At 40.5% G+C, this 27,293-nt stretch overlaps 1 protein-coding gene across 1 annotated transcript in view; it reads right to left on the reverse strand.

The window, feature by feature from the left end:
- Positions 1 to 633: 633 nt before the first annotated feature.
- CPVL (carboxypeptidase vitellogenic like) overlaps positions 634 to 27,293 on the reverse strand; it is a 118,901-nt gene continuing 92,241 nt past the window's right edge. Inside the window, 2 exon segments of the mRNA XM_020892492.2 lie at positions 634 to 1,371; positions 23,372 to 23,554. Coding sequence (XP_020748151.2) covers positions 1,267 to 1,371; positions 23,372 to 23,554 — 288 coding nt within the window. The 3' untranslated portion in view covers positions 634 to 1,266.

Here is a 27,293-nt window from a genome sequence, read left to right on the forward strand (position 1 = left end):
GTGGTGCTATATGTAAAACTTTGTGCACACTTCCTCCAGGTTATTCTCTGCAATAATAAAAATTTGTTTTTGATGAGAATGTTCCATTTGAGGTCTTATAGTATGTGGGCACAACGAACAACATGTATATTTAAAAAAGGAAAATCTCAATCCTGAATGAAATGAGATATTAAAAGAACTCAATAAAATATTTACAGCTAGAACAGGCTTTGACTTTTTAAAATTTAAGTTCCCCAGTGAGCCAATTCATAGACGGGTAATATGAGGGGGAAATGATGTGGAAAAAGGCAAATGTGCTGTGGAATTAGAGATGTGAGCATGTGATGTATAAATGTATAAATAGAAAAGGTGTGCCGAGATGGTAGTATTTTAGTTGGAAAGTTACTAACGTATGCATATTTATAAATGCATTTTGATGCAAGAGGATCTCATTTTTTTATATTCCAACAATTATACAAAATTAGGTTTTTCCTTATTTGGCTAAAGAAGAACAGAATTTAAAACTCAAAGTAAAAACAGCTCATAACTAATATGGCCTGCAGGCTGTTTGATAAATGTGCATACTTAAAATGAACCTATGAACTAAAAAAAAAACAAAGAAAACAAAGAAAGAATAGGCAAAGATTTAGTATGTTCTCTGAATAAGATTCTTTGCTTATCATCAATAAGTAGGTACAGATACATTATTTCTTTTACATATAAGATTTTTAGTTCAAAGAATTGCACACCACCGTTCTTGCTAAGACTTTCTACATTCTGAAGTCTCTTCCTCACCACTATTATAAGTACATCTTATATTTGGAATGATAATTCAGATGTCCTTATCTAATATTTATGCAATACCTTCAGATACATGGTATGATAAACTTTTCTGTTATTTACAGAACAAGATAGTTACAACTCCATTTATTGCACTTTTCACATCATTAGAGAAGGAATTTAAAATTCTTATTCAAGGCCCCAACATCCCATTTATTTATCCATTTCTATCTGAATTGGTGTCTCAGAATCCATTCTTTGTACCCGTTAAGATAAATGATGTAATTCTCACTCATGCACAACATTTTCTTACAGTTAATTTTGTAATGAACCATCTCTCCCCCAAAACAGAGCCTCATTTGTTTTAAGGATAATTTTTATTGATGAGGAACATTTTGCAGTTTTAAGAAGATAATTTTCTTATTTATGTAACATTTTCTGTCTTGAAAATTTTCTTTTCAAAGATTAAAAGCCATGATGGTCTCCTTTAGGAAAGCAGCTTATCCATCAATAAGGATCCCATCCTCTTCCAAAAATGAATCGATTAATCATGTCAAAAGCTCGCAGAGGCTGGTCATAGGGCAAAATGTGGCCTCCACCTCGAACAATTACCTTAAAGAAGAAAAACAGAAGAAAAACTGAAATTTAGAAAACTGGATATTCTAAATACATGGAAACTTTTAATGTGGATTAAAATATTCTTAAAGCTCACATTAAATAAAGAACATAGTATATCAGTTCATGCTTTTGGATATGTTGATTGTCTGCTTTTGATAGCATTAATAATAGGTACCTTAAGGTAAGAAAGTTTTAAGATTGTGTAGTTATTTGATTTTATACTAAATTGCATCCATCTTTCATGTGTATGAAACTGGAAAATTCTTCCTTGTCTCTTTCTTCTTAGGAGGGAGCTGTCTGCTTCTCCATGCTGTGCTATAATTCTTACCTTGTTAGGGCCCTGAAGTTGAGAGACCTACCCCAGACCAGCTCTGGTTGCAACTAGGTAGAGAAATGTACCTAATTCTGCTGTTCAGTGAGCTGGTCCATTGGCCTTCACACTAAGTTACACCTTCTACCTTAACTACACCTTCTACCTTAGTCCTTACCAGTAATAAAGGAGATATTTTGAGTCTCAAAAGAATTAAAACAACAACAAAAGAAAACTCCTTGACATCTGAAATTTTTAAAGGCCTAAAATTTTTTTGAGCAGCAAAAAGTTAGAACATTCTATTTTTTCCAAGATTTTATTATGAAACAGTTTCAAACATATAGCAGATTTGAAAGAATTTCATATACACACCATTTAGATACTCTTGTTAACACTTTACTCATTTACTTACAGCTGCATCTCACTGCCTATCTATTACCTCATCTTATCTTTTTGACACATTTCAGAGTAAGATGGGAATGTCAGTATACTTATCCCCAAATTTTGTGTAAAATTGACATACAATGGGATTCTCTGGTGGCTCAGACAGTAAAGAATCTGCCTGCAATGCAGGAGATGTGGGTTTGATCCCTGGGTTGGGAAGATCCCCTGGAGAAGGAAATGGCAACCCACTCCAGTATTCTTGCCTGGAGAATCCCATGGACAGAGGAGCTTGGCGGGCTACAGTCCATGGGGTCGCAGAGTCGGACATAACTTAGTGAGTGACTCAACAACAACAACCAGGTTATACAATTGTTAAGTAGGGGAAGTAGCTAGAACCCTGGCTTCTGACCTAAACACTAGTGTTTTAAATCAAATTCCAGTACTTTCACAATAATTTCTTACTGTGAAGGGAACTTTATGGCTTGGTCACAGAATGTTTCACCCACCTCTCCGCATACTTTGAGATAGTTAAGGACTATGGGATCGGACTTACCCCTCATTGGCCTTTGGAGACAACTGCTTCATGCTACCCTCCACCAGCAGTCAGCTGTGCCTTGCTGCTAAGACAGCAACGTCCATCTACATTTGTCTTTCAGCTTGCATTTGGAAATCCAGCACGTCCCCCTCTTTGTCACAGACCAAAAGTGAACACATCTGTGACAGGAGCCCATGCACGTGACCCTGGAGGAAGACTTCTGCTGCCCCCCACGACCCCAGGCTAGAATTCTCCTCCTGTGGCTTCCCATCCAGTCCTCCAGCCTTGGCAGGAATCAGATGAGCAATTTTCATGCAACTTCAGCTCAGCTGAGGACACTTAATGAAGTCGTGTTTATGACAAAACCCAGCTGCTTCAGCTGGAAATGAGTTTTGCAGCAATCGTCCAGAACAGTAAGAAACTGAATACTCAAGAGCTAAAGGTCATCCTGCCTCCCTCCCCGTCCAGGGCTACTGCTCATGGAGGGCTAGCACAGTGCTTCACGGCCTGGGCTCGGGAGTCGGAGCACAGGAGCGTGACCAGAGGCACAGCAAACTGTGTGATCTTGGGCAAGAAACTAACGTCTCTGTGTTTCAGTTTTCTTAACGGTACAATAGGGAATGAAATATTATGTCCTGGGATAGTTGTAAAAGGAATTAAAGGAATGATATCCATGGAACACAGACAGTGTCTGGCCTGGGAGGGTTCTTGAGAAATATTAGCTGTTGTAATTATTCTTCCAATAATTATCTCTACTCAAAATGTAAGATCAAAATTCATATAACCAACATAACTAACCTAGAACATTGTGTTCCTACATTAGCATAAAAATCTTGGTTTAAGGGAGTTGTTTAAAACAGTCATTCTCAAACCTAAAGGGGAATAAAAATACCCAAGCTTTTAAAGTAAATTGCTAGGTTCTCACCCCTAGACCTCCCAGTTCTGAAGGTCCCAGTCAGGGTCTAAGAATTTGCACTTCTAAGAATTGCAAAATAATGCTGGTGCTGTTGGTCCAAAGATATTCTTTGAGGACCTCTATTTAAAAGAACTTCCTATTTTGTGACAGGTTGTTCTGTTTTTACATCAAGGGAAAACACAAAAATCTGTTTAACATCTACTAATGACCTCACCTTAGTGTATTTTTTCCTAATCATCTGTTCTCCTGGTGTTTACACACACACACACACACACACACACACACACACACACACACCCTTCTACAGCCATGATAATCAAGTGGCAAAGAAGAGATGACAGGGGTTAGGTGTTATAATTCTTATTCTCAATGACTTGCCTGATCCTTGATCCAATTCTGAGCTGCCGTATGTAATGACCAAATGACATCATAAACGGTGTCATTAAGATTGGAAAGAAAAGCTCATTTAAGAACAAAGTCTTTTTCACATGACACAAAATTCTCAAAGTATGTTCTCTAGCAGATTTCCATGTAGCATTTTCCTGAAGTTAAACTCAAAAATGAATTTATGAGTGCTGAAAAAATAAATCACTCTGTTGTAATAGCCAAGCCACTCACCACTCACAAATCAAGGACACAAACCACTCCAGAGTTTTTAGAGGTGTGTAAAAAGATGTGACAGGGCCATGATTATATATTTAAATGTGACACGACTAATCTTGAGGCTCCCTGGATAGAAATGGTCTCATCACCAGAAACTGGATATTTTGGGTTCTTTCACATTAGAACTGAAACTGCTAAACTCATGTGTTCCAGATGTCATGAATTTTAAAAGGGTTATACAAAACACTTTAAAGCTTCATTCCACTTTATGTTTTAGAAAAGAATATGATTCTCCATGGAACTAGAAACATGGACCTGGCAATCAAGATTTCTCAGTTGTGCCTTTTGAGATGAAATATAAGGGGAAATTCACAATGGGTGTGTTGACACATATGTGTCATGGGAGACTTCAAGGGGGGTCAAGGAGGAGCAGATCACTGGACAGACAGTGGTGGGTGGGGAGGGGGAAAAAGATGCAGTAAAGACAGGAAACTTGAGTTCAAAAGCAGGGGGCATGAAACTGTACTGCACATGCAATAATCTGAAAGGAGTTCCAGTTATGAAGAATTAGAAGAAAAGCAGAAGGAACAGTTGAACAGATAAACCCCATATGACATGCTGCTGGGATCCACCGACCTTTTCATACAGGATTTGTGTGTGTGTTAAAATACACATAACATAAAATTACCATTCTAACCATTTTACTGTGAACAATTCAGTAGCGTTTAATATATTCACAATGTTGAGCAACAATCAGCACTATCCAGTTGCAGAATATTTTCATCACTACAAAGGAAACCTGTACCCATTAGCAATCAGTTTCCATTCCTGTCTCCCTGCCAGCCTCTGACAATCACTAACCTACTTTTGGTTTCTATGTTTTTGTTGCCTATTCTGGGGATATCCTCGAGAGTTTTAAGCAGAATAGTGATATGCTCAGATCTGCATTAAAGGAAGATGACTTCATAGCCACTGAGGGGGCTGGTTTGAAGGAAATGATACTGGGGCAAGGAGGCAAGTTAGGAGACTAGCTGTTCAGATGAGAAATGATGTAAAGGAGAGGTGGTAAGAAGGGGAGAGAAGAGGGATGTTGGGGTTGAACCTGAAAAATTAGTGATTAATCAGGTATAAAGTTAAGTGAAAAACCCTCCCCCCGCTCCCTAACACATGAACATCCTTCCCATTCCAGGCTTCTGAAACATGCAGCTTTGCAAGAAGTGATGTTATTAACCAAGAGGCACACGGCCAAAGCAGGTCGGGAGGCAGGTAAAAGAGGACAGATTTCTTTCTTTTTTTGGATGACTGTGGCTGTGTGCCAATAAAACTTTATTTATGGACACTGAAATTAGAACTCCACACAACTGTTATGTGAAACAAAAATCATATATTTTTTTCAAACATTAAAAGATATAAAACCCAAATTTGGCTTGTGTGCCATAGAAAAACAGGCAGAGAGGCAGAGTTGGCCAACCCTGACTTTAGAACACATCTTCCTGACATCACCATGAGGCAAATGGCTAACACCACCCTCACCACTTCATGCAGTAGAGCATGAGAACCTGAGAATTCATCCAGATTAATTTCCCTCTCTTCCTCCAATTCACAGAGGAGGTTTTGGTGCCTGACTTCAGGCCCTACAGCTTGTGAGTGACAGTGTCAGGCTGGAGCTTGGGTGTCTTGATTTAAGTCCTACCTACCTTCCCCCACTTGGTTCCAAAAATCAAAATTTAAGATTTCATCCACAGCTACAAAGTCCTTCTGCCATTTCTCATCAGCAGTTCAGCATTTTTTTTCACTTTAAAGGAATTTATTCTAATAAATACCTTAAAATTAAGGATTCAGTAAGCTCAAATTATACAGAGAATTATTTTTTTTAGAATTTTATTTATTTATTTTAAAGAGGACAGATTTCTAATCCTTGTTTTCTACTACAGATTAATGGAGACACTCAAGATCATCTTGTTTGTTTCTGACTTACATTAAAGTTCTTTTATTACTTTTATTCCATTCCACATTTACAAATGCTTACCTTTTCACTTTCAGACATTAACTCTGAGTATAAATTAAATAAATAGGCATTGAAATAAAATGTATACTAAAAAGAAAAGGTACTTGGAAATAAGAATAAAAAAATAAGCCAAAACTTGCTAGCAGCCACCTCATAATAAAAGAGTGAGGCAAGTCGCTTTCAATAAAAGAAAAAAAGCCAAGATCAAGGCTCAGTGTTGATCCCACAACACTCTGGGAAGACTCCTTCACATTTACCACTGTAAGTTCTACTGTAGCAAATGATTATTGGGGCGAAAAGGTGCTTTAGCTGACCTCAATGTAGCCACAGCAGTGGCATCATTTCTAGAGTAGTCAATACATAACTTTGATGCTACCTACAGTTCCAAGGTGCTTTCCAGGTGCACCATCTAACCTAATCATTTGAAACAGAATCATAATTTAGGATTTTCACTTTTCATTATGACACACTAATAGCATGTGCCAAATCAATGTCACTATTAAGAACAACAATAAAAATTTAAGGTCATGGAATCATGAGTCAGCAGATCTAGGTTTGAGCCTAGCTCTGTGACTTGGGCACAATGATTAACTATCCCTATTTTCCCATCTGTAAAATGGAGATAGGAATTAAGGCGACCAGTTGTCTCAGTTTAGCCAGGACTGAGAAGTTATTAGCAGCATAGAACCTTTAGTGCTAATGCTGAAATCTGGAATGATTAGTCACCTTAAGAAAACTACGCTTGCTGTGAGAATTCAGAGAAACAATGCATATAAAATATCCCATGGCATTCAGTCCACAGATGCATATTAAGCTCGTACCACGTAGCATATAGGCAAATAATAAGCACTCAACCAAAGGTTATCATAGTATCATTATCTGAATTTTTATAGTCAAAGGAGTATGTTTTCCTTTTAAGAGCAGAGAAAGATTAGAAGTTACTAAGAACTGTAAACTTCATTACTATACTTTTTCAGAAAGATACATCACAGTATTTTCTTTAGGAAGGGATATATTTCTCTTCTAGGCTTCTTTTATTTCCATGCTATGACTCCTTCCTTCCGTGGAAAAGAAGGTCCCAATTAAAGTAAGAAAGCAACTTAAATATGAAATCAAACCTTTGTCAATATGCTTGCCTGTCTACAAACCTTTGTCAATATGCTTACCTGTCTACAAACCTTTGTCAATATGCTTACCTGTCTACAAACCTTTGTCAATATGCTTACCTGTCTAGAGCAAACTATATTCCTTAAGCCTGCCAACACCAGGATCCATCCCATTCATTCCCTCCACCCCCTTTCACCACATGCAATGCCAAACACCCTTTTCTCTCCACGCAGAAATGTCAAGCAAGCAAGACCTTACTTGTCTTAGCAGAATGGCAAAAAGCCACTGTTTTTTTTTTCCTTTTAAGAACACACTTTATAACACGGGATTTGATGCAGTTAAAAAGTAATCAAAACTTTACTTCCTTCATGTCCAGTTTTTATACCTGATATCCACAAGGGAATAAAAAGCACAATCCAGTTCATTAATTACCTTACTCAATATCTAACTGTATGAGCTACAGTTTGTAGTTTCCTTTGGAGGAGAGACTGAGTGTAGAGGAGAGCGCAGAGGTTGGAGCAGCAAATGCTCTCTGCCAGGAGTGGTGTGAGGACTTAGATCCTGACTCACTGTCTGCTGGGTAACGTAGAAACAAGGGCCAGCCAACTTGCCAAAATTTGGCTTCCTGCAAACAGCAGTGCAGGTCGGCTCCAGCAGTAGTGCACTGAAGTTCTTTTCCACTGGCTCAGGAGGTTGGATTAATAAGCACATTGCTGATCTACTCCACATTCAGTGACATCATGTTGGTACCCTGAAATCAGCCATGGTGGGACAACTTACACCATGGAAATCAGCAAGCACTAGAGATCAGCAACTCCCTTCCTTTCCAAGCTAGTTTACCTCAGACCATTGGTTCTCTGATACTTAGACTCAGATGGGCTGGGTTTCAAATATTTTGCAAGAAGGTAAGAATATTAATGGACTTCCCTGGTGGCCCAGTGGTAAAGAATCTGTCTACTAATGCAGGAGACATGGGTTCGATCCCTGGGTTGGGAAGATCCTCTGGAAAAGGAAATGGCAACCCACAGAGGAACCTGGTGGGCCACAGTCTATGAGGTTGCAAAAAGAGTCGGACACGACTTTGCAACTGAACAACAACAAGAATATTAATACTTGCCTGCTTCCAATCTACACCGTCTTTACTGATAAACCAAAGAGGGCAAGGCAAAAATAGTGCCCTTAGTCCAGCTGACAACGCAGCAATATTGCAACACAACCTTATTTTGTTCCTTCATTTCTCTACCCAACTCCACGTTGTACCATGTTGGCTCCATTTAATATTCCCATAAGCAACTTGGTTCCTATAAGCAACCAGATAAGTAAATCTGGTTACACTTCAAATTAGAACAACAAAAAGTTACTGTTTAAAAAGCAAACCCCAATTCCCTCTTTGTTCCTCAAATATCATTAATTTTTAAAACCATTCTCCATGTGTGGATAATACTTTAAATGTTAGCCTTCTTAGTATTTATTCACTTTCCATAATGAAATGGTTCTCTGTTAAATTTCAATAGGTTATTAAAAAAAAAACCTCAGCAGCTAAGAGAAAATTATGCATCATTGCTTAGCTGTTATACCTCAGCAAATAGCTCTGCTCTCCAATTTGTATTTTAAATAATACAGTAAATTAGCTCCCTGAGTATTAACTAAGTGCATATTTGGGTAGCTTAATTTAGAAGCATTCTTTTTATGCTAATCAGTCCTCTCTAATGAAATAGAATCACATGAACTAAACTGACTCTTGGCAAATAATCAGAGTAAAATTGGGAGTTGCTATTGTTTATTATTTCCTTTGTTTTCAGGAAGCAAGCTGTGTGTGTGTGTGTGTGTGTGTGTGTGTGTGTGTGTGTGTGTTTAAGAAAAGGGAAAAAAAATTATCAAATACCGAGAATTCAATTTTTTTTGGAGAGGACACACTAGGCAGCCACTGAGATAATGAAACTTCTACAACTCCTTCCATAAATTTTTGTTTCCCAGAATATTTCTCCCTTTTTCTTTTATGTAACACAGAAAGGAAATAGTCTTCGGCGGACATAAACAATGCATCCTTTCGCTTGATGGGAATTGTTTTGAACTATTCATTATCTCAGCATGTCTAGTCTATTTCCTAGAAGAAATTCTGGTGTGTACAGTGGTGAGCCACTGTTACATTCCTTGAGAACTGTAGTATTTGAATACACACAGTAGTGAGAGGGGTGTGGGCATAAGGTAGGGGCCAACTTGATTTTAATTCTAATTCACTGAAATTTACTAAGGGGCTTGCTACAAACATAAATCAGATACTATCCCCCATCTTCAAGGAGCTCCATGTCAAATAGGGGAGAAAGGCAAATGAAACCCCAGTGGGGTACCTGCACCAGGAGCTGTACATAGAGATGCAGAGGAGAAGGAATCTGGGAGAAGCGCTTCCTAGAGGTGATGCTGGCGTTTAGCTCTGAAAGGCAAATAGGGGTTTTCCAGGCAGTTGGAGGAGGAAGAGGGCCTGATATGAAAAGCAGAGGGAATCGCATGGGAATTACTGGCTGACAAAATAGTAAGGTATGTTTGGGGAACTATAACGTGTTTCGCTTTGTTTTTCCGGATTCTAATTAAGAAACAGGGAGAGGGAGAGTCCAGGTTGGGGAAGGAAGCAGAGTCCAGATCAAGCAGCTTTACTTCTGTGTGTATCGGGTTGGGACTTCATTCTTCAGGGAGTTAGAGATTTTAGACAAGGATAAAACTGGATCGGACTTGCATTTTGGAAAAAGCACAAAGAGAAGGGTAGGTTGGAGAGGAAGAAGACTAGTTAAGACCAGCTAAGGAGGCTATTTTAAAAGGAAAAAGTTTAAACAACAATTAAAACACATATTCAGAGTGTTCCTGAATATGTGTTCAAAATTTGGGCCTTTTCTTAAAATACCACTGTTTTATTTAAGAAATCATAATGTAATGTAGCCATTTTTTTATGTCCTCCAAAATGCTGTAGGTTTTCTAACTGTTTTGTATAAAATCCGCGTTTTTCAAGAAGTTCTTTGTGGTTTCTGTGTCAAGCACTAGGGAGTGAGTAAAATCAAGTCAGCAAGAAGGGTACGATAAACCAAATTCGAGAAAGGCCAGCTAAAGAATGGGGTGAGTCGTATCTGCCAATCACTGTTCTTAATTTCCTGGTAAGAGACACAGCAAAGCAACTGGCTAAACCATTTCCTTGTTCTTTGTGGAAAAGTGATGGAAGTGTTAGAAAAGGATTCAGATTTTTCTCCCTGTAGTCCAGCGCTTGCCTGCAAATCCAGACATACGTTGAAATGTCTCTTTTATTAGTTGCTTCTTATACTAAGTCACTGTTGGTAAGCTGAGGCGAAAAGGTGCTGAAGGACTAAATTTCTAATTGTTTTAAGCTGGGTATTTTAATAACCAACATCAACCCAGGTCATTGAAAAAGAAAACTGCATCTCCCAACTAGAGGAGCACCAAGACTTCGACATGACACGCCCATTCCATACTTTTACTGGGTGTGGATGCTACAGTCTTTTAATTGATGATAGCCAGAGAAGAATATGGGAAAGAGAGCAAGAGAAAAGGAAGCTAGACTATGAATGTTAGGCATGGAAAAGGACGTTAAGGCCCCTTTCCACTTCACAAGCTCAGGTGAAAGATGCCCAGAGATAAGTCCAGGAGTTGGTGATACAGTGGAATAATCAGAACTCTTGTATATTACTGGCAAGAATATAATCAACTGGGAAAACAGTTTGGTGTTATCTAAGGAAGCTAAAGAGGTTCAAACCCTGTTAAATCATCTGTTCTACCTCTACACGTTATTCTTAAGAGAAACTCTAGCATGCAGGCCCAAGGAGATATGTGCAGCAATACTGTTCATAGCAGCAATATTTATAGTAACAGAAAGCTGGAAACAACCCAAGTGCCCACCAACAGTGGCATGGATGGATGATGTAATCATACCACAGAAAACTACGCAGCAGTGAAAAGGAATAAAGCACAATCCTGAACATATCAACATGGGTGAATCTCAAAATTCTGAAGAGCAAAAGTACAGTGTTGCAAAATACATACAGAAGAATTCTTTTTATGTAAAACTAAACACGAAAAGTAAAATATTGTTTATGGAGATGTTTGTCTGTAGTAAAACTGTAAATTTTTTTAAAAGGATGGTAGAAACAAAATGCAGGGCAGTGGTTTACCTCCAGGTAAACCTCACTTCCAGTGAGGGAAGAGAATGGGATTGGGAGGGTGGGCTGCTGGTAATGCTACATTTCCTAAATGACTGGTAAGCACAGGGCTAGTCATTTATCATTGTTTGATCTTATACAAGTATAATGCATATTTTTGGTGATTCTTCAACTTTTAATTAAAAAAGAAAAGAAAAAACCCACCTACTGATACTGCCAAACTCATAAAAATAAATCCATAAGAAATTTAACATGTTCTCTGTTGTGCTTTTTCCTTCTGCCCAACACAGAGATAATGAAATGGACCATATGTCTAAACAGGGTAAATGGGGAGAATATGGAGAAGCAATTGAACAAAACAAATCCAAAAGTGGGAAGTCCCCTTCTGGCAAGCGGCTCCAAGAAGACCGAACTGGTACCAGAATGGAAACCTTGGGACTCCAGTTGCTGCATAAAAAAAAATAATAATAATAAACAGAGGAACAAAAATAAATACCCACATCTCCATGCTGGAGAGCAGAAGAGCAAGAAGTTGCCAAACATTTTTTGTTTTGTTTTGCTAGATTATTTTTATTCTCTAAATCTAAGCTCCTATATTCCCCTTCTTCCCTGTTTCTGTATGTTAGAAACTCAGTATAAGTGGGGTGAAAAAAAAACAAAGGCTGGATGCTTCATTTACTGTCAACAGGGATGTTTCAGATCACTGTTAAACTAGAAGGGACTCAAATGCTTTAGAAACATCTCATCACTCAATTTAGCAACTTTCATATACTGTTGTTAGACTGCCATGAACAAAATGTGCAGGCCCCTCCACTTCTTCCATCTCTCATCAAGACTGTTTCCATGTTACAATAAAGTGAACACTAGATACAGAGAAAATATTTCTAGGTCTGTCTGATGACTAATACCCCATTTCATCATCTGAGCCTTTAAGACATAGTATTTCATAAGGACTGTATTAGATGGGGCTGGGGGAGCTTCTTGTTCTGTGAAAACAGATTCATGCTAGGAGAGGCCAATAAAGACAATAAAATGAATATTTATTACATGCTTACTAGGTGCCAGAGTGTCAAGGAATACATAAGCATTATCTTAATTAATCCTGATAATGAGTGCTTCTGCAAGAGAATTAGGTATTAATATTATGATGAGGAACTTCTGAGAGAGGTTAAGTAATTTGCCCAAGGTCACACAGTTAGTAAGTGGTGGAGCTAGGAGCTAATCCAGGTCTAACACAGTATCCACTCTCTTAATCTGTATACTTCAGGGTCACTTGAAAAACCATAGCCTTGACTAGATGGACCTTTGTTGACAAAGTAATGTCTCTGCTTTTCAATACGCTGTCTAGGTAGCTAGGTACCTAGGTACCTAGGTAGGGCTAGGTTGGTCATAACTTTCCTTCCAAGGAGTAAGCGTCTTTTAATTTCATGCCTGCAATCACCATCTGCAGTGATTTTGGAGCCCCAAAAAATAAAGTATGACACTGTTTCCACTGTTTCCCCATCTGTTTCCCATGAAGTGATGGGACCAGATGCCATACGTATTATAGATTACAAATTAAAGTTATAGATTGACATTATCAAAACAGTTAAACATGGAACTTCACTGGTGGTCCAGTGGTTAAAACTCTGCGCTCCCAGTGCAGGAGTTCTGGGTTTGATCCCTGGTTAGGGAACTAGATCCCACATGCCACACCTAAGACCCAGTGCAGCCAAATAAATAAAATGAATACAAATAAATATTAAAAACCACAAAACAAAATAACAGTTAAACATGAATTTGTGACACATCAACATATGTCCTTCTATATGAACACATAACAGAAGAGCAACTTGTTTATAGAAGTTATCTTCTATAACTTTAGGCATAAGCATTGTTTCTAGCTATTTGCAACAGCATCTGTATTTGATATGAAACTATCTCTGCTTTCTATGGTGACAAAGTCAAAGGCACTGCTAATACTGCTGTGGTTTGTTGCCTACATTCATAATGGAAGGAAATGCTAAATTTCATAATTCATAATAGGAGGAAATGATGTTCCAGTTAGAGGTTAGTGAAAATAAAGATGCAATTTTTCCCCTTTATAAGTTCACTGACCTCTTAAATCCTAACCAAAAAGCCTCACCCCAGGTTGGCAATCTATTAAATAACCTAAATAGGAAGCATTAAGTTTACTCCTGATAAGGCTTCAGTCTAAATCACTGCAATTTTATTTTTGCTTTGGCACAGAACATATCTATCTAATATATTATTGGATCAATAATTAATATCCAGAAACAAACTGTGACTGGTGGACATCCTTGCTGAGAACTCTCTGGATGATGTTTACAGGAGACCCTGCTTGACTTAGTTGTATCCTTGCTGGAAAGTAATAAGAACGCACTACTATCTGAAGACACCGCACATGAGGACCACATCGTTTCGGTCTAGGGCAGAATGCTGCTGGGAAAAGGAAGCTAATGTTTTGAGTAAATAAAAGAGTTTTTCAATGAGTCTAAATTACCAATAGTCTATCAGTGTTTTGAGAGAACAAAGACCACTTGTCAACCTACAATACACGGCAGGGAACTGAGGTTTAAAATTTAGTTTAAGGTTTTGGCTGAGGATTTCAGAGAATCAGAGCCACATCAGTAAATATTGTTGACTAGAAGACACTTTTCTAAATGTGATGCTTCAGATCAATGGCTGGTTTGTTAAGAGTGAAACTATGTTCTCAGGTTTCTGGTTGGCTGGTAAGTAAGTAAAATAGGTCAGGATTTAGAGCACCAAGGAACTGGCAACCCACTCCAGTATTCTTGCCTGGAGAATCCCATGGACAGAGAAGCCTGGTGGGCTACAGTCCATGGGGTCGCAAAGAGTCGGACACGACTGAGCGACTTCACTTTCTTTTCATTCTTTTAGGTATCAAAACAGAAGTTTATCCAAACATAAGCCACACAGGATTCCTGTGAGATAGATGGGAGCCATTTCAGTATCAATAAAGGAACAAAAGACATACAGTTTATGTCCCCAAACCAGCTGCATATTAAATTCCCTAAGAAGCTTAAATATAAATAAGCTCAATAAGCTTAAATAAGCTCAGGTCTTAACCCTAGAACAATAAAGTCAGAATATCTGGAAACAGGCCTTGGGAATCTATATTTGCAAAGGTTGAGACATACTGGATTAGGAAAAGGTAATGGAAAGGGATGATCCCAAGTTCTTTGCCATTCTTGTTAGCAAGAGGAATCTCGCCTTGCTCTGTGATTTGCTTTGACCAAGATGATGCAATGGAAACAATAGTCTGGGATTTTTGAGCCCTGGCCTTAAAAGGATGGGTATCTCTTGCTTCTCAATTTAGGAGGGCTGCCACCATGCTGTGAGGTCTAGGCCAGGACACCGCATGGTTAGAGGTCATATGGAGAGAGCACTAGAGGAGAAGAGACTCACTTGGATGTTTCAGCTTTAGCCAAACTCTCAGCTGAATGCAGCTGCAGGTGTGAACTATCCCAATCAGAAAAACCTCCTTGCTGAGCCCATTCCACCCACATAATTGTGAGAAATAATAAATTGTTGTTGGGTTAAGCCAGTAAGTTTTGGAGTGATTCCTTATTCTGTAACAAATAATTGTAAGAAGGAAATATATACTAACAACTCTTTATTTTTTTCCCCTGAAAGATCTGTTATTCCTATATTGGAATCTTGATGTAAATTGAAAAACAAGACTGGATTCATCTTTCTAATGAAGAGAGAAGACATAATGACATGACAGCTTAAGTCAAAGTGTATATTATGCAAACAAAGGAAGACTAATACCCTATGTGGTCTTAGGCAAACCACCAACTCCTACTGCTGTCTACCACCCCCACCTATGCCCCCTGCAAATCCTGAGAGCTTGCAACTGCACCATCTGGGTGGTCTTTGTGTAGACAGAGAGATGCATCATCAGATCCTCCTTCAAGGATGGACTTGTGGTCCAGCTGTGGGAAATCCAGTCAGCAGACAGCCTCCAGCTGTCAGCTCCTTCAGGGTCTGCCTCAGCTGCATAGCACAGCCTCTCCCAAAATGATGCCCTTCCTGGGGCATCCCACATTTGGTGACTAAGTGAGGTGGGGGCGTATAAAGGCCAATGATTTTCATCTGATGTAAGATACTCTGATGCAAACTACTCTCTTTGGACCTCCCTCCCAGGTTGGCCAAGGTTTGTCAGGCTCTTCCTCTACCGATGCTGCTTCCTACTCCTTCCTTTCTCGGGTGTTAATGCCCAATGAACATCTTGTACCCTAAAGTCTGCCTCAATACCTGCTTCTGGAGAACCTAACTTGTAATAGCCATGAAACTCTCTAATAGTGGCAAGTCTTATTAGTGAGGGCAGGAGATGGTTTGATTGCTATATTCTGATTGTCTTCCCACAGTTTGATTCCCATAAATGGACAGAAGAGCCTTCCCCAGGTCTGGAAGATGGAGACAAAGAACCCATGGATAAGGCCATCCCTTTTTGTAGAAATCAACACAGCTGGGATAGAGATGAAGATTCTGTTTAACAATTTCTGTAACATAGCCAAAACATTCTCCCTGGAATTAGTTGCATTTGGTAATCATTATCTCAAATCTGTTTAACAGTTACTTTCCTCCATTAAATATTGTTTTAACTTCTCATCCCCTATCAACTAGTTGAATGCAAAAGTGACATTTATTGTTGTTTGCTTACTCTGATCGTCAGTGCAACCAAGGACTTGCTGAAGACCTTTCTGAAGGAAACTTTGGTTCCTTCAGAAATAGTTTCTAATGCTCCCTAAGCTGTTTAAAATTCTAAATTAAAAAAAAAAAAAGAATTGTTAGCAGGAAGGTCAAGAGAGGCAAGTTGCCGACTCTCTATCATTCCCTCTGAGGATTATCTGTGGACATGTTGAAATCCTAGCCTGACCTTCCCTTCCACTCAAAGGACTATAGTTATTCTTTTCTCCATTTTTCAGTTGCATGTAGTCAAAGGAACAAAACAGTTAATGTTAGTTTTAGAAAAGCACAATGAAGAAGCTGTGGTTGTTATTGCTTTCTGTCTGCACACCAGGCTTTTCTCATCCTCCTCCTCCTTGTAAGCACTCTGCTTTCCTTTAGAAAACACTCTTCTGTGTGGACTGGATGTGCTGCCAAATACACTGGCCACCACCACTCCACCCACATTTGTCGCCACCAACACATACACACCCTGAGGGGAGACTTGTAGCTGAGGTCTGGCGGGCAACTGGAGTATTCCATCCTTCCCGCTCCACAGCCGTCACAGGTATTTAAGCACGGTGGTGCGGAGGAAAGAGCAAGATGTGGACTGTTAAATCCCTGGTACTACTGCTACTTGAAACCTTAAGCAAGTTTCCCAGGTGAAACTTCTGTTTCTTTATTTATAAATTAGTAAATACAATCACATAATTTATAGGGAAGCTACAAATATTCTATAAAATTGTGGCTAAGAAAGTGTGTGGTAGACCAGTGGCTTGAGGACTTGCAAATGCTGGAGGGTCGGGAGCCATCCTTGGTGTCTCTTTTGGAATTCCTGACACCCCCATGAACCAACAACCACACCTAGTAAGTGGCAAAACTGCAATTCACACAGGTTGGTCTGACTCCACAGTCCACCTTCCTCTCATTACCCCAAACCATCTCTCACCGATCTTGACTCTCCAAAACAGTCAAGCTTCAAGGGTGGTGGGCTCCTGCCCTTTGTATTCTCTGCACGTGTCCCTCAGCGGAAAGTCTTACTCCTTTTGGAAACTCAGGGAGAAACCTCTGAGAAGAGTGTGCAGACCACAGGCTGAGAACTTTGTAAGGCCAAACATGAGTCAAGGTCAAAATATAAGTCGTGGCTCAGGGCTTGTGCTTTTGGAGACTGGGGGGCTTGCTGTGAGCCTGAGGAGGGCAGCGGGATGACACCAGCATGCCAGGCAGTCCTTGTGGGTATTTAGCTTTCAAATTGATTTAACTGCACAGCAAACACTATCCTTCAAACAGGAATCGGTCCTCACAGCTTGGACATTATAAACTTTAGCGCCTCTATTTTGGGACCTCAGGATCAAGCACCAAGAAGGTGGTCTCAGGAAGCAGATGAAGAACTTCCTTCCAGTACAGCTCCTAACATGACTCTTCTATTCTCTGGGGCTTCCCTTGTGACTCAGCTGGTAAAGACTCTGCCTGCAATGAGGGGGACCTGGGTTCGATCCCTGGGTTGGGAAGATCCCCTGGAGAAGGGAAAGACTACCCACTCGAGTGTTCTGGCCTGGAAAATTCCAGGGACTTTTCACTTTCACTTCATTTTCCTTCTTCTCTGATCTATTTCTGCCCTGAATTTATCCTATTGCTGCCAATTTAAACTTTCCAAAGCTTTGAAAATGTGCTTAATTATCTTCCACGGCAACAAACACTGTATGCTTCCACTTATATGAGATGCTTAGAGCACTCAAATTCATAGAGATGGGGTAGAATGGTGATTGCCAAGGATTGGGGAAGGAGGAATGGGGAGCTGGTGTTGATAATTACAGAGTTTCAGATTTACAAGCAGAGAAGGAAATGGCAACACACTTCAGTGTTCTTGCCTGGAGAATCCCAGGGATGGGGGAGCCTAGTGGGCTGCCGTCTATGGGGTCGCACAGAGTCGGACACGACTGAAGCGACTTAGCAGCAGCAGCAGCTTTACAAGAAGAAAAGAGATGTAGAGATGGATGGTACATAATCATATGTATGCACTTAATACCACTCAACTGTATATTTAAAAATGGTTACAATGCCAAGTTTTCAATGTATATTTTATCACAATAAAAAAAATTGGAAAAAAAATTCTTCAATTCCCACAGCTCCTACTGCTTAAAACAATGGAACACTCACCCCTTTGCCCACTATTGAGGCTCCATGATCCCTTTCCAGTGTCTCTCCCAGCTTTCACCCTCCAGGCACCAGAATAAAAACCAGGCTGTGCGCTCCGTCTGTGCCCTGCTCTGTATGCCCCCATTCTGAGGTTCTGCCCACCATGCTTCTCCTCTGCTCATTTTAGCCAATTTCAGCATTGATTCTTTTACTAACATGCGAACACCCCAGGTAAATCTATAACCCTTCTTAACACTGGATGAGCCTTGCCTCACCACCTACTAAGCACCACCTACCTTTTAAAAAAATCCCTGATACTTTGTCTTTAGAAAGGCACATGTATGTAACTCAAGAATTAACACTAGAAGTAAAATACATTCTTTCTCAGGCCTGCTTTAATTATGGCAGATGTGCGTGCAGGTTCCAGTTTCAAGCGTACTAGCTTACTGCTGCCAATCCATCATTCCAGAGGTGGGTGCCCTTGTGAAGTAGAAAACTACTGAGCTGGAAGCCAGGGGACCTGAAATCGAATCTAATCTCAGACATGAAATGGGTATGGGACTTTGGGACAGTCATTTAACCTCCAGGCTTTAGTTTCTCCACCTGGAAAGTGAGATCCAAAATTTGCTCCAGCTGGAAAATGCTACCTACAGGATACAGAAAAGCATTTATTGAATAACCTAAGCTGATACTGATAATGAAAACAAAAATTATGATATCTCAAGTTGCAATCAGGAAAAAGAGACTTGTTGGAAATAATGCAAAATTCATGGTAGAAGAAACTACGCTTAAAAAAAAAAAAAAAAAAAAAAAGAAACTACGCTCACTATGATTGCACAGGAATGAAAACTGACTCATGTCTTCCTTTTAATTTCTACATGAAAAATAATTATTCTCCATAAAAATATTTTCAGTGAAATAAAGATATAAAAAAACTCTTTTTTCCCCCAGAAAATGTCGCTTCATGTAGTTTTTTCTAGAAAGCTGTTTTTAAAGAGTTCATCAGTGTTATTATTCTGATGAAAATTTTATATTTATAAATGTGGCATCTTGGCATGTTTGGAGTTGATGATTCAATGATGTAAGAACAAAAACATCCTGCATTTCAAAAGCAGTGATTACATCAAAACAGATCATGACCAGCAGCTGAGACATCTGAAGAAAGGCAGAGAAAGACCCCAAAAGGGCCAGCAGGGTGGTCTTGACAGTGATGGACATGGATTGTCACCAGCCAAGCAGAGAGAGGATTACACCTCTGATCTATGCTGTAATGCTATTGAGTCACACACACACACACACACACACACACACACTCTCTCTCTCTCTCTCTCTCTCTCTCTCTCTCTCTCTCTCTCCCCCTGAAGGCCACTATCTATTCTATAATGCTTGCAAACTGAGCCTCTCTGGACATTAATGAAAAATCTATTTCAGATCTTTCTTTAAAGATATCTTCCCTGTGGCTCAGATGGTGAAGAATCTGCCTGCAATGCAGGAGACCCGAGTTCGATCCCTGGGGAGGGAAGATCCTCTGGAGAAGGAAATGGCAAACCCACTCCAGTATTCTTGCCTGGAGAATCCCCTGGACAGAGAAGCCTGGCAGGCTACAGCCCATGGGGTTGCAAAGAGTTGGACTGAATGACTAACACTTTCACTTTAGAAATAACTCAGTTCAAACCTTGTAATTTACAGATGAACAAACTGAGGCTGAAAAAGCCCATTACTTCGCAGATGATGTAACAAGAGAGTCTGATTCTTAGAACAGTTCAGAGAGAAGCAGCTAGAGCAGCAAAGGGCAACCCGAAGACTTGTTCTTCATCTGATCTCTGAGGGGTGGAAGGAGCTGGTTGGTTTCCCTAGGCATCCCTTGATGGAGAAATGCTCCCTCATCTCAGCACCTTGCCACTCTCCTGGGAGAGCCATCATTCCTCTAAGTGGACATTATAAGGGACCATTCAGAGACAAGTCTACTTTGGTTTCAATTTTTAAATTAAGAGCTGTGGAGTTTGGCAGAGAGCGAGGTTTCTCTCTTGGCAGACACAGACACATGCTTCTGTTTTGTGTGTCAAATGCTAAAAAGCTGTGTCCGTGGCTGAAGCCCGTTTTTTTCATTATCAGATGCCTGATATTTGAACGCTACCCCTAATCCACAGAGAATGCCTTTGTGAACATCGGAGCTCTTTTCCACCCTTCTTGCCCGCCCTCCCCCACCTCCACAAGCCACCCCCAATCCTACGTGGAGGCATTAGGGGAGAGGAGTGCTGCCAGCGTTGTAAAATCACCTACATAAAATGCAGCTCCCTCGCCGTGCGGTAAAACACTTCTATCACAAACATATGTGGGCCTCGCTTCTTTTGTTACCCAGTTTTTGGCAGTCGGAGGAGTGCCATTTCATCTCTCAATGTGTTTTGCATTCACCAGAAGAGTCAGCGGGCTCAGTGTGATATTTGCCACAAGTTTCCGAGTGAAGGTCAACATGCCTCTTCCCACCTCTGAGGCCCACGCCGCCCTGCAGCCCCAGTCTCACCCCCCCAAGCTGGGCATCCCATGCACGGTGCTGAGCAGGACACGGAGGCATTCATAATGCTGGTCTGGGGGACATAAGATAACAGGTGGCTGAGGCAGCCATCAGAAATTGTGGAGGACATGCTGAGTGTGCCTGGTGGGATTCTCATCATAAAGCAGTGCAGCAGATGGGGGCAAAGACATGCCCAGCATTATGCCCTGGCCACTCGGCATGCGTGTTTGCCTTTAATAATCTGAACAATAATATCCCAACTTTCCTCTAAGGGTTGATTTCCTCTAAGGGAAAATATCAAACATTTTCTCTGATCTTGATTTTTACTATTTATGATTCCCCTTTTGTTATATACATCCTTATAAGTGATCCACAGTAATGTAATAATACTAGCAAATATTTCTTGTGAGTCAGGGGCTGCTTTAAGTTGCTTATCTTACTAAGTGCCCTCAATAATCCTATGAGACTAATGTAGACTGAGTGGCTTAAACCACAGAAATTTCTCACAGTTTTGGTGTCTGCGAAGTCCAAGATCAAGGTGCTAGTTGATGGGGTTTCTGGTGAGGGTTCTCTTCCCTGCTTGCAGATAGCTGCAAGCTGACTAAGATGCTGCCAGGGTTCCCTTGCTCCTGGAGGCTCTAGGGGAGAATCTGTTTCTTTGTGTTTTCTAGTTTTCCGGAGGCGGCCTGCATGCCTTAGACCATGGCCCTTCCTTCAAATACAGCACTGCAGCACCTTCAAAACTCTGACTCACCTCTTCCCTCATTCACTTATCAGGATCTTTGTGATTATATTGGGCTGATCGGGATAATCCGGAATAATCTCCCCATCTCCAGGTCAGATGATTAGCAACCTTATTTCCATATGTAGCCTTAATTCCTTCTTTCCACAGGATACAACATATTGACAGGTTCCAGAGACTAAGGGTAAGGTTTCTTCGTGCACATGTGCGCAACAAGCTGAGTGTGACATTCTCTGACCCTGTCTGCAACAAAGCAATGGCTGATTCAGGGGCCAAGAGGTGACAAAACCAAGCATAAAGTGGTAGTTAAGAGACTGGAAACTTGAAAGGAGCTTTGGGAAACAAATATTGGTGTTCGTGCTCTGCCAAAGGGTAGAGCCCCTGGTTAATACCACAAATGTCAATTTAGGGCCATGGAGATAGGCCAGCTAAAATACAGTTTTAAATACACTCAATTCCAGACTTGATAAAGGTACTTGTCTGTATTCTAATTGCCTGACAGAAGCAAAGCAAAGTCTCTTTGAAGGTAAATATCATCAGCCAAAAATTCAAACTCTCCATAACTTGACTTGTTTAATGTCTGACATTCAAACTCTTAGGCATACCAGGAAAAAGGATCAAATTGCCATAAAAAAGAGTATGTAAATCTCATGAACATAAAGCTGAGCAAAAATACCACACAGGAAAGAGTACAAACTGAATGTGTCCATTTATAAAAATTCAAAAACTTGCAAAAAATAATCTAGGCCACAAGAAGTCAGGACAGTGGTTACCCTGGAGAGGAGGGGGTAGTGACTGTGGGGCAACAGGCATTGGTTCTATTTTATTTCTTTATTTAGGTGACTGTCACATGTATATGCTCACTTTGTGAAATTTCATTTACCTGTTCTGTGACTTGTTAACTTTTCTATATTATAACTCAATAAGATTTTTTAAAGTACCAAAGCAGAATCAATCTCACATTTCACTGTTAAAATTATGTACAAAATTTTACCTGTGTACAAAAGCATCAGTTAAAATGCAATTTCAGGTGTTGAAATTGTTGATTTTTTCTTTTTAAAAAAATTTTTGAATTCAATTCAAAAAACTTAAAAATTTTTAGGGACAAACAGACAAGAAAAATTAAGTCCAGATTATTTTCTGCAACCGAAGAGCATCCACTTGTCCAATATTTTGGAATCTGACTTTAGAGTTAACTATTTATGAAAATGTGTGTGTTAGTCACTCAGTTATGCCCAACTCTTTGTGACCCAATGGACTGTAGCCCACCAGAATCCTCCTGCAAAGTGGGAGACCTGGGTTTGATCCCTGGGTTGGGAAGATCCCCTGGAGGAGGGCATGACAACCTACTCCAGTATTCTTGCCTGGAGAATCCCCATGACAAAGGAGACTGGGGGGCTACAGTCCATCGCAAATTGTCAGACATGACTCAGCAGCTAAGCACACAGACTTTATATTTTTCATTGCCACCTTATCTCTTAAATAATACCTACACCTGTGTCTGTCAACTTTTGTCTTAACATGGAGTATTTGTATTTTAATATGAACTGAGACCATCCTTCTCTGTGGAGAGGAGGGACATGTATTTTGGCTGTTGTACGTCTTTGCTTAAGGTTGACCATGCCTTCATGGGTTTTCAGGCTTTTTTCCCCATAAGTCTAATTTCTCTTGTATATACCCTCTGTTTTATTGCTTGATTTTTGGCCATGCCAAGCTACATGTAGGATCTTAGTTCCCCAAACAAGGATCAAACCTGTGCTCCCTGCAGTGGAAGCATGGAGTCTTAACCACTGGATCACTGAGGAAGTCTCTCAGGCTTCAGTTTCAATCCCACCATCCCATTTCCACAATATGCATGCCCAGAAGCATTTTCATACCTGACAGAAGTTATCCACTTGCCGTACATAACCAGCCACTTCAGGATCAGATTTAAGAATCCTCCAAACTTTTTTTTCTGCCTTCTTGTATTTCTGAGATCCTTTCCAGTCCATGGCCATCAAGGAGCGCTCTGTTAGGGAAGCTGCCACAATGACGTCCAGTTGGCCATTGTAGATTAGAACCTGAAAAGAAATTAAGCCATGGGCAAATGCAGGATTCAGCAGGGGAAGCCAGTCGTGTGTCTAGGTACTGATAATGCACATGAGACACAAAAGGGGATGTAAGCTCCTCTGATGTACTGCTCAGAGAGGCCAGCCCAGGAACTCAGTAGGGTCATTTTCTTCCAGTTGGTTACAAATACCAACAACCTGAAATAAACTCAACCTTGTCTCAACCATTGCATTCTTCCAAAAGTTTGGTTCTTCATAGGAATCTTCATGTATACCTCTATGTATACCTCTACAAATGCAAAAGCATTTGTGCTGTATTACCCGGCGCTATAGGTTTTACTTGTGGCTATGTGAAGGAAGAAACCCACTCCAGTGTTCTTGCCTGGAGAATCCCAGGGACGGGGGAGCCTGGTGGGCTACCGTCTATGGGGTCAGACAGGGTCTGACATGACTGAAGTGACTTAGCAGTAACATGTGAGGGAAGAAGACTGTGGTCACATTTCAGTGGAACTAAGGAATACTACACTCTATGACTTTCATGAAGCCTGCATTTCATTATCTTCACTTTCAGGCCCTGCAGCAGCTGGCAAGCTGGGAATTCCATCAGCTGATGCTAATCCATATTCCTTTCCCCTCCTACATTTCAGTAGCAACTATAGTTTTCTGAGGCAGACAGATAGACGCAGGTGCCTCAAGTCTCTTATTTGTTGGAGGCAGCAATGTCTGCCATGTCCTTCCAAAGGCCTCCATTCTTAAATATGATAGCCATTTGTCAACAATGAGGAATGTCCTTCAAAATGCCTAGAATACATTTTTAAGCCAAGTTGATGGGTACTGTAGGGGAAACTCTGAGGCAACTCTTTTCTTCCCAAACGTTTTAGTTGCTTGAACAAGAATTCAGATAATACCCAATGCTGTGAAGCTACTGGGGATAGTGTACAATGGTACCACTCTTCAGAAAAGCAACAGTCACTGTTTAATGCAAAGACTTTAAAATCTTGAGACTCTTTGTCCCAGTTAATCCCGGTTTGTGGAATAAGTTCTATGAAAATAAACCAAAAGAAACTGAAAAAACATTAACTATATGCATTGAATTTTTATAAACACACATTTGAACACAGTCTAAATGTTCCATATTAGTGAGTAGCTAAATAACCATGGTACAGATATTCTATGGGATATTGCAAAGCCACTTCAACTGTCTGACTAAACCATGAGGCAGTGTGGAAAATACTTATCATATAATATTAAGTATGAAACCTGAATGCTGGGCTTCCCTGGTGGCCCAGTGGTAAAGAATCCACCTGCCAGTGCAGGAGACATGGGTTCAATCCTTGACCCAGGAAGATCCCACATGCTGTGGAGCAACCGAGCCCATCGGCTACAACTATTGAGCCTGTGCTCTAGAGCCCAGGAGCCACAGCTGCTGAAGCTATCAGGCCCCAGAGCCCGTGCTCCCAAACAAGAGAAGCCATCACGGAGAGAAATCTGAGCACTGTAACTAGAAGTAGCCCCCACTTTCCTCAACGAGAGAAAAGCCCAAGCAGCAATAAAGACCCAGCACAGCAAAATAAATACTAAAATAAACACAAAAATAGTTTTAAAAGTTAAATGAAAAAAGAAAGCCGAATGCCAAACATATGTCACAATTATTATATATATATAATTGATATATTTATTTACAAATATGGAACAAAACTTTTAAAAAAGGAATCGAGTTGATTAATTTCGCCAGTGGAGATCTGAATAATTTCCCCTTTTGTTTTCTATTCTTCTTAGGCTATTTTTTTGCAATCGTTGATTCTCATGAGGTATTGTCACTCCACCACCAACAAAGAGATTTTCTTCAACTCCATGCTACCTTTCATCTATGTGGAAGCTCTGGTTTGACTCAAGTCAGGACCTCTGGTCGAATCCTCAAATTGGATATAAAATGTTACACTGCATATGTTTCCATCTGTGCTCTCCTGGTACAGGCGTCTTAAAAGGCTTACACATAATTAAAAAGCCCAGGACTTTTACACACTCCAAATCCTCAAGCAGCAGTGGGCCAGGATTCAGCCTGAGATGAAAGGGCCCTGGGCCTCCCCTATAAGAACACAGGGTCTTTCATGTTATTCAGTCACCATCACCACCTCTACTCTCCTATGAAGAACCCCTCCCCTCAAAAAAAAAAACCTGATGGATTTAAAGCCTATTTAAAAAATTCAACTATAGCGATAAAAATTTGCATTGTTTATACAAAGAAATTGCCTCAAAGACCTTGAGTACTTATGGCCCATGCAAAACTCCACAGCTGTTTTACCAACAATATGGAAACAATTACATATGATCTGTACCAGCAAACAAGGCTTAAATACTTCACCATTCTAGGAAGGGCTGATTATAGCTGATTAATGAATACAGTCTTTTATAAAGTAATTCTTCTGCTAGAAATCAATGAAAAGATGCTGATTAGCACACACACAAGTGTACCTAGCCACTTTTGCTCTTGGTCACCATTGTGTGAAGCCTCTACCTTGAGTGTCACTTGCGACCTTACTTTATCAGGGCATTTATTGAAATAGATTTGAATCTTCAGTTTTGAGGGATGATAGCAAAATCCACAGGCTACAGCAACAACAGAGTGATACGTACACATCTGTTGAACTGAACAGAAACAAAGCCCATCTCTGAGCCATTTCTGTTGTTCTCCAGACTCACCTTAAATAAGAGTACAAAGTCTGCAGAGTAAGGAAGTAAAGGGCCGGACTGCATAATTTTGTGCATGCATGTGATGTGCAGAAGGCCTACTTTGCGGGGCAAGTGGAAATTCTTCCTTTGCAAAAAAGCAAGGAAAACATTTTTAACTTCTACAGGGCACGTAAGTCAAATATAACAACAACAACAAAAAGAAATCAGACTAATAACGATCAAGCGAAGTGATTTCCGAGCTGACATCTAAGGCTGCCTTAAATGTAAGAATTTCAGAGCTGCCATTTTTATCTGAATGTCATATTTGCTCTCTTCAGCCCCCACAGGAATATCCCGGTTGGGTGCCTCCAGGGCTGGGTGAGTGGGCGAGAGAGCCCAGATCCGGTGACAGGGAGCTGAGAAGCCAGGTGGGTGTAACACAGGGGTGGGTGGTCCTGAAGTCAGAGGGCACGTGTTGGCCACCCACATCCTGAGAGTCAGAGAAGTGCTAGGACAAGGCTTGAGCCCCAGCCGGTTGGCCACTGATGAAGGATGTGCACACATTCGCCCACTTCTTCCTGGTGGGTGATCTGCTGTCCAAGTTTGCCCAGGATGGAGGAGGTTCCCAGGATGCAGGGTTTGCAGGCTAAAACTGGGACAGTCTGGGGTAAACCTTCCCCTGAGGCTTGCTGGTATTTTAAGCAACAGGGTCTAAAGATTGAGAGGAGGAGACAGAAATGAATGCAGCTTTTAGCTGCACTTCCCTAGTCAGGAGTGACTCACAAAACAAGGGGCAGGGAAAGCGCTGGTGGAGTAGGTTTCCAGCAGGCAGCACCCCTGAATAGCCAGTGTCCTCACTTTCCTTTCTGGTCAGCTGTGAGGCCCCAGTGAAAGAGCAGAGCCATTCCTTTTAGAGAATTTTCTTCTCTTTTACTACATGCCTTACTGGTTAGTTTGTTGAAATCGATGGTGATGCAAAGACATGAAAAAATACTTCTTATTAAAAAACCAATGAAAAACTATGATCCCACTGTTGCTGCTCTATAATTGTGTGTGTATTCTCAGTCGCTCAGTCATG

This window comes from Odocoileus virginianus, chromosome 1 (assembly GCF_023699985.2).
Source record: "Odocoileus virginianus isolate 20LAN1187 ecotype Illinois chromosome 1, Ovbor_1.2, whole genome shotgun sequence".
Classification (NCBI taxonomy): domain Eukaryota; kingdom Metazoa; phylum Chordata; class Mammalia; order Artiodactyla; family Cervidae; genus Odocoileus; species Odocoileus virginianus.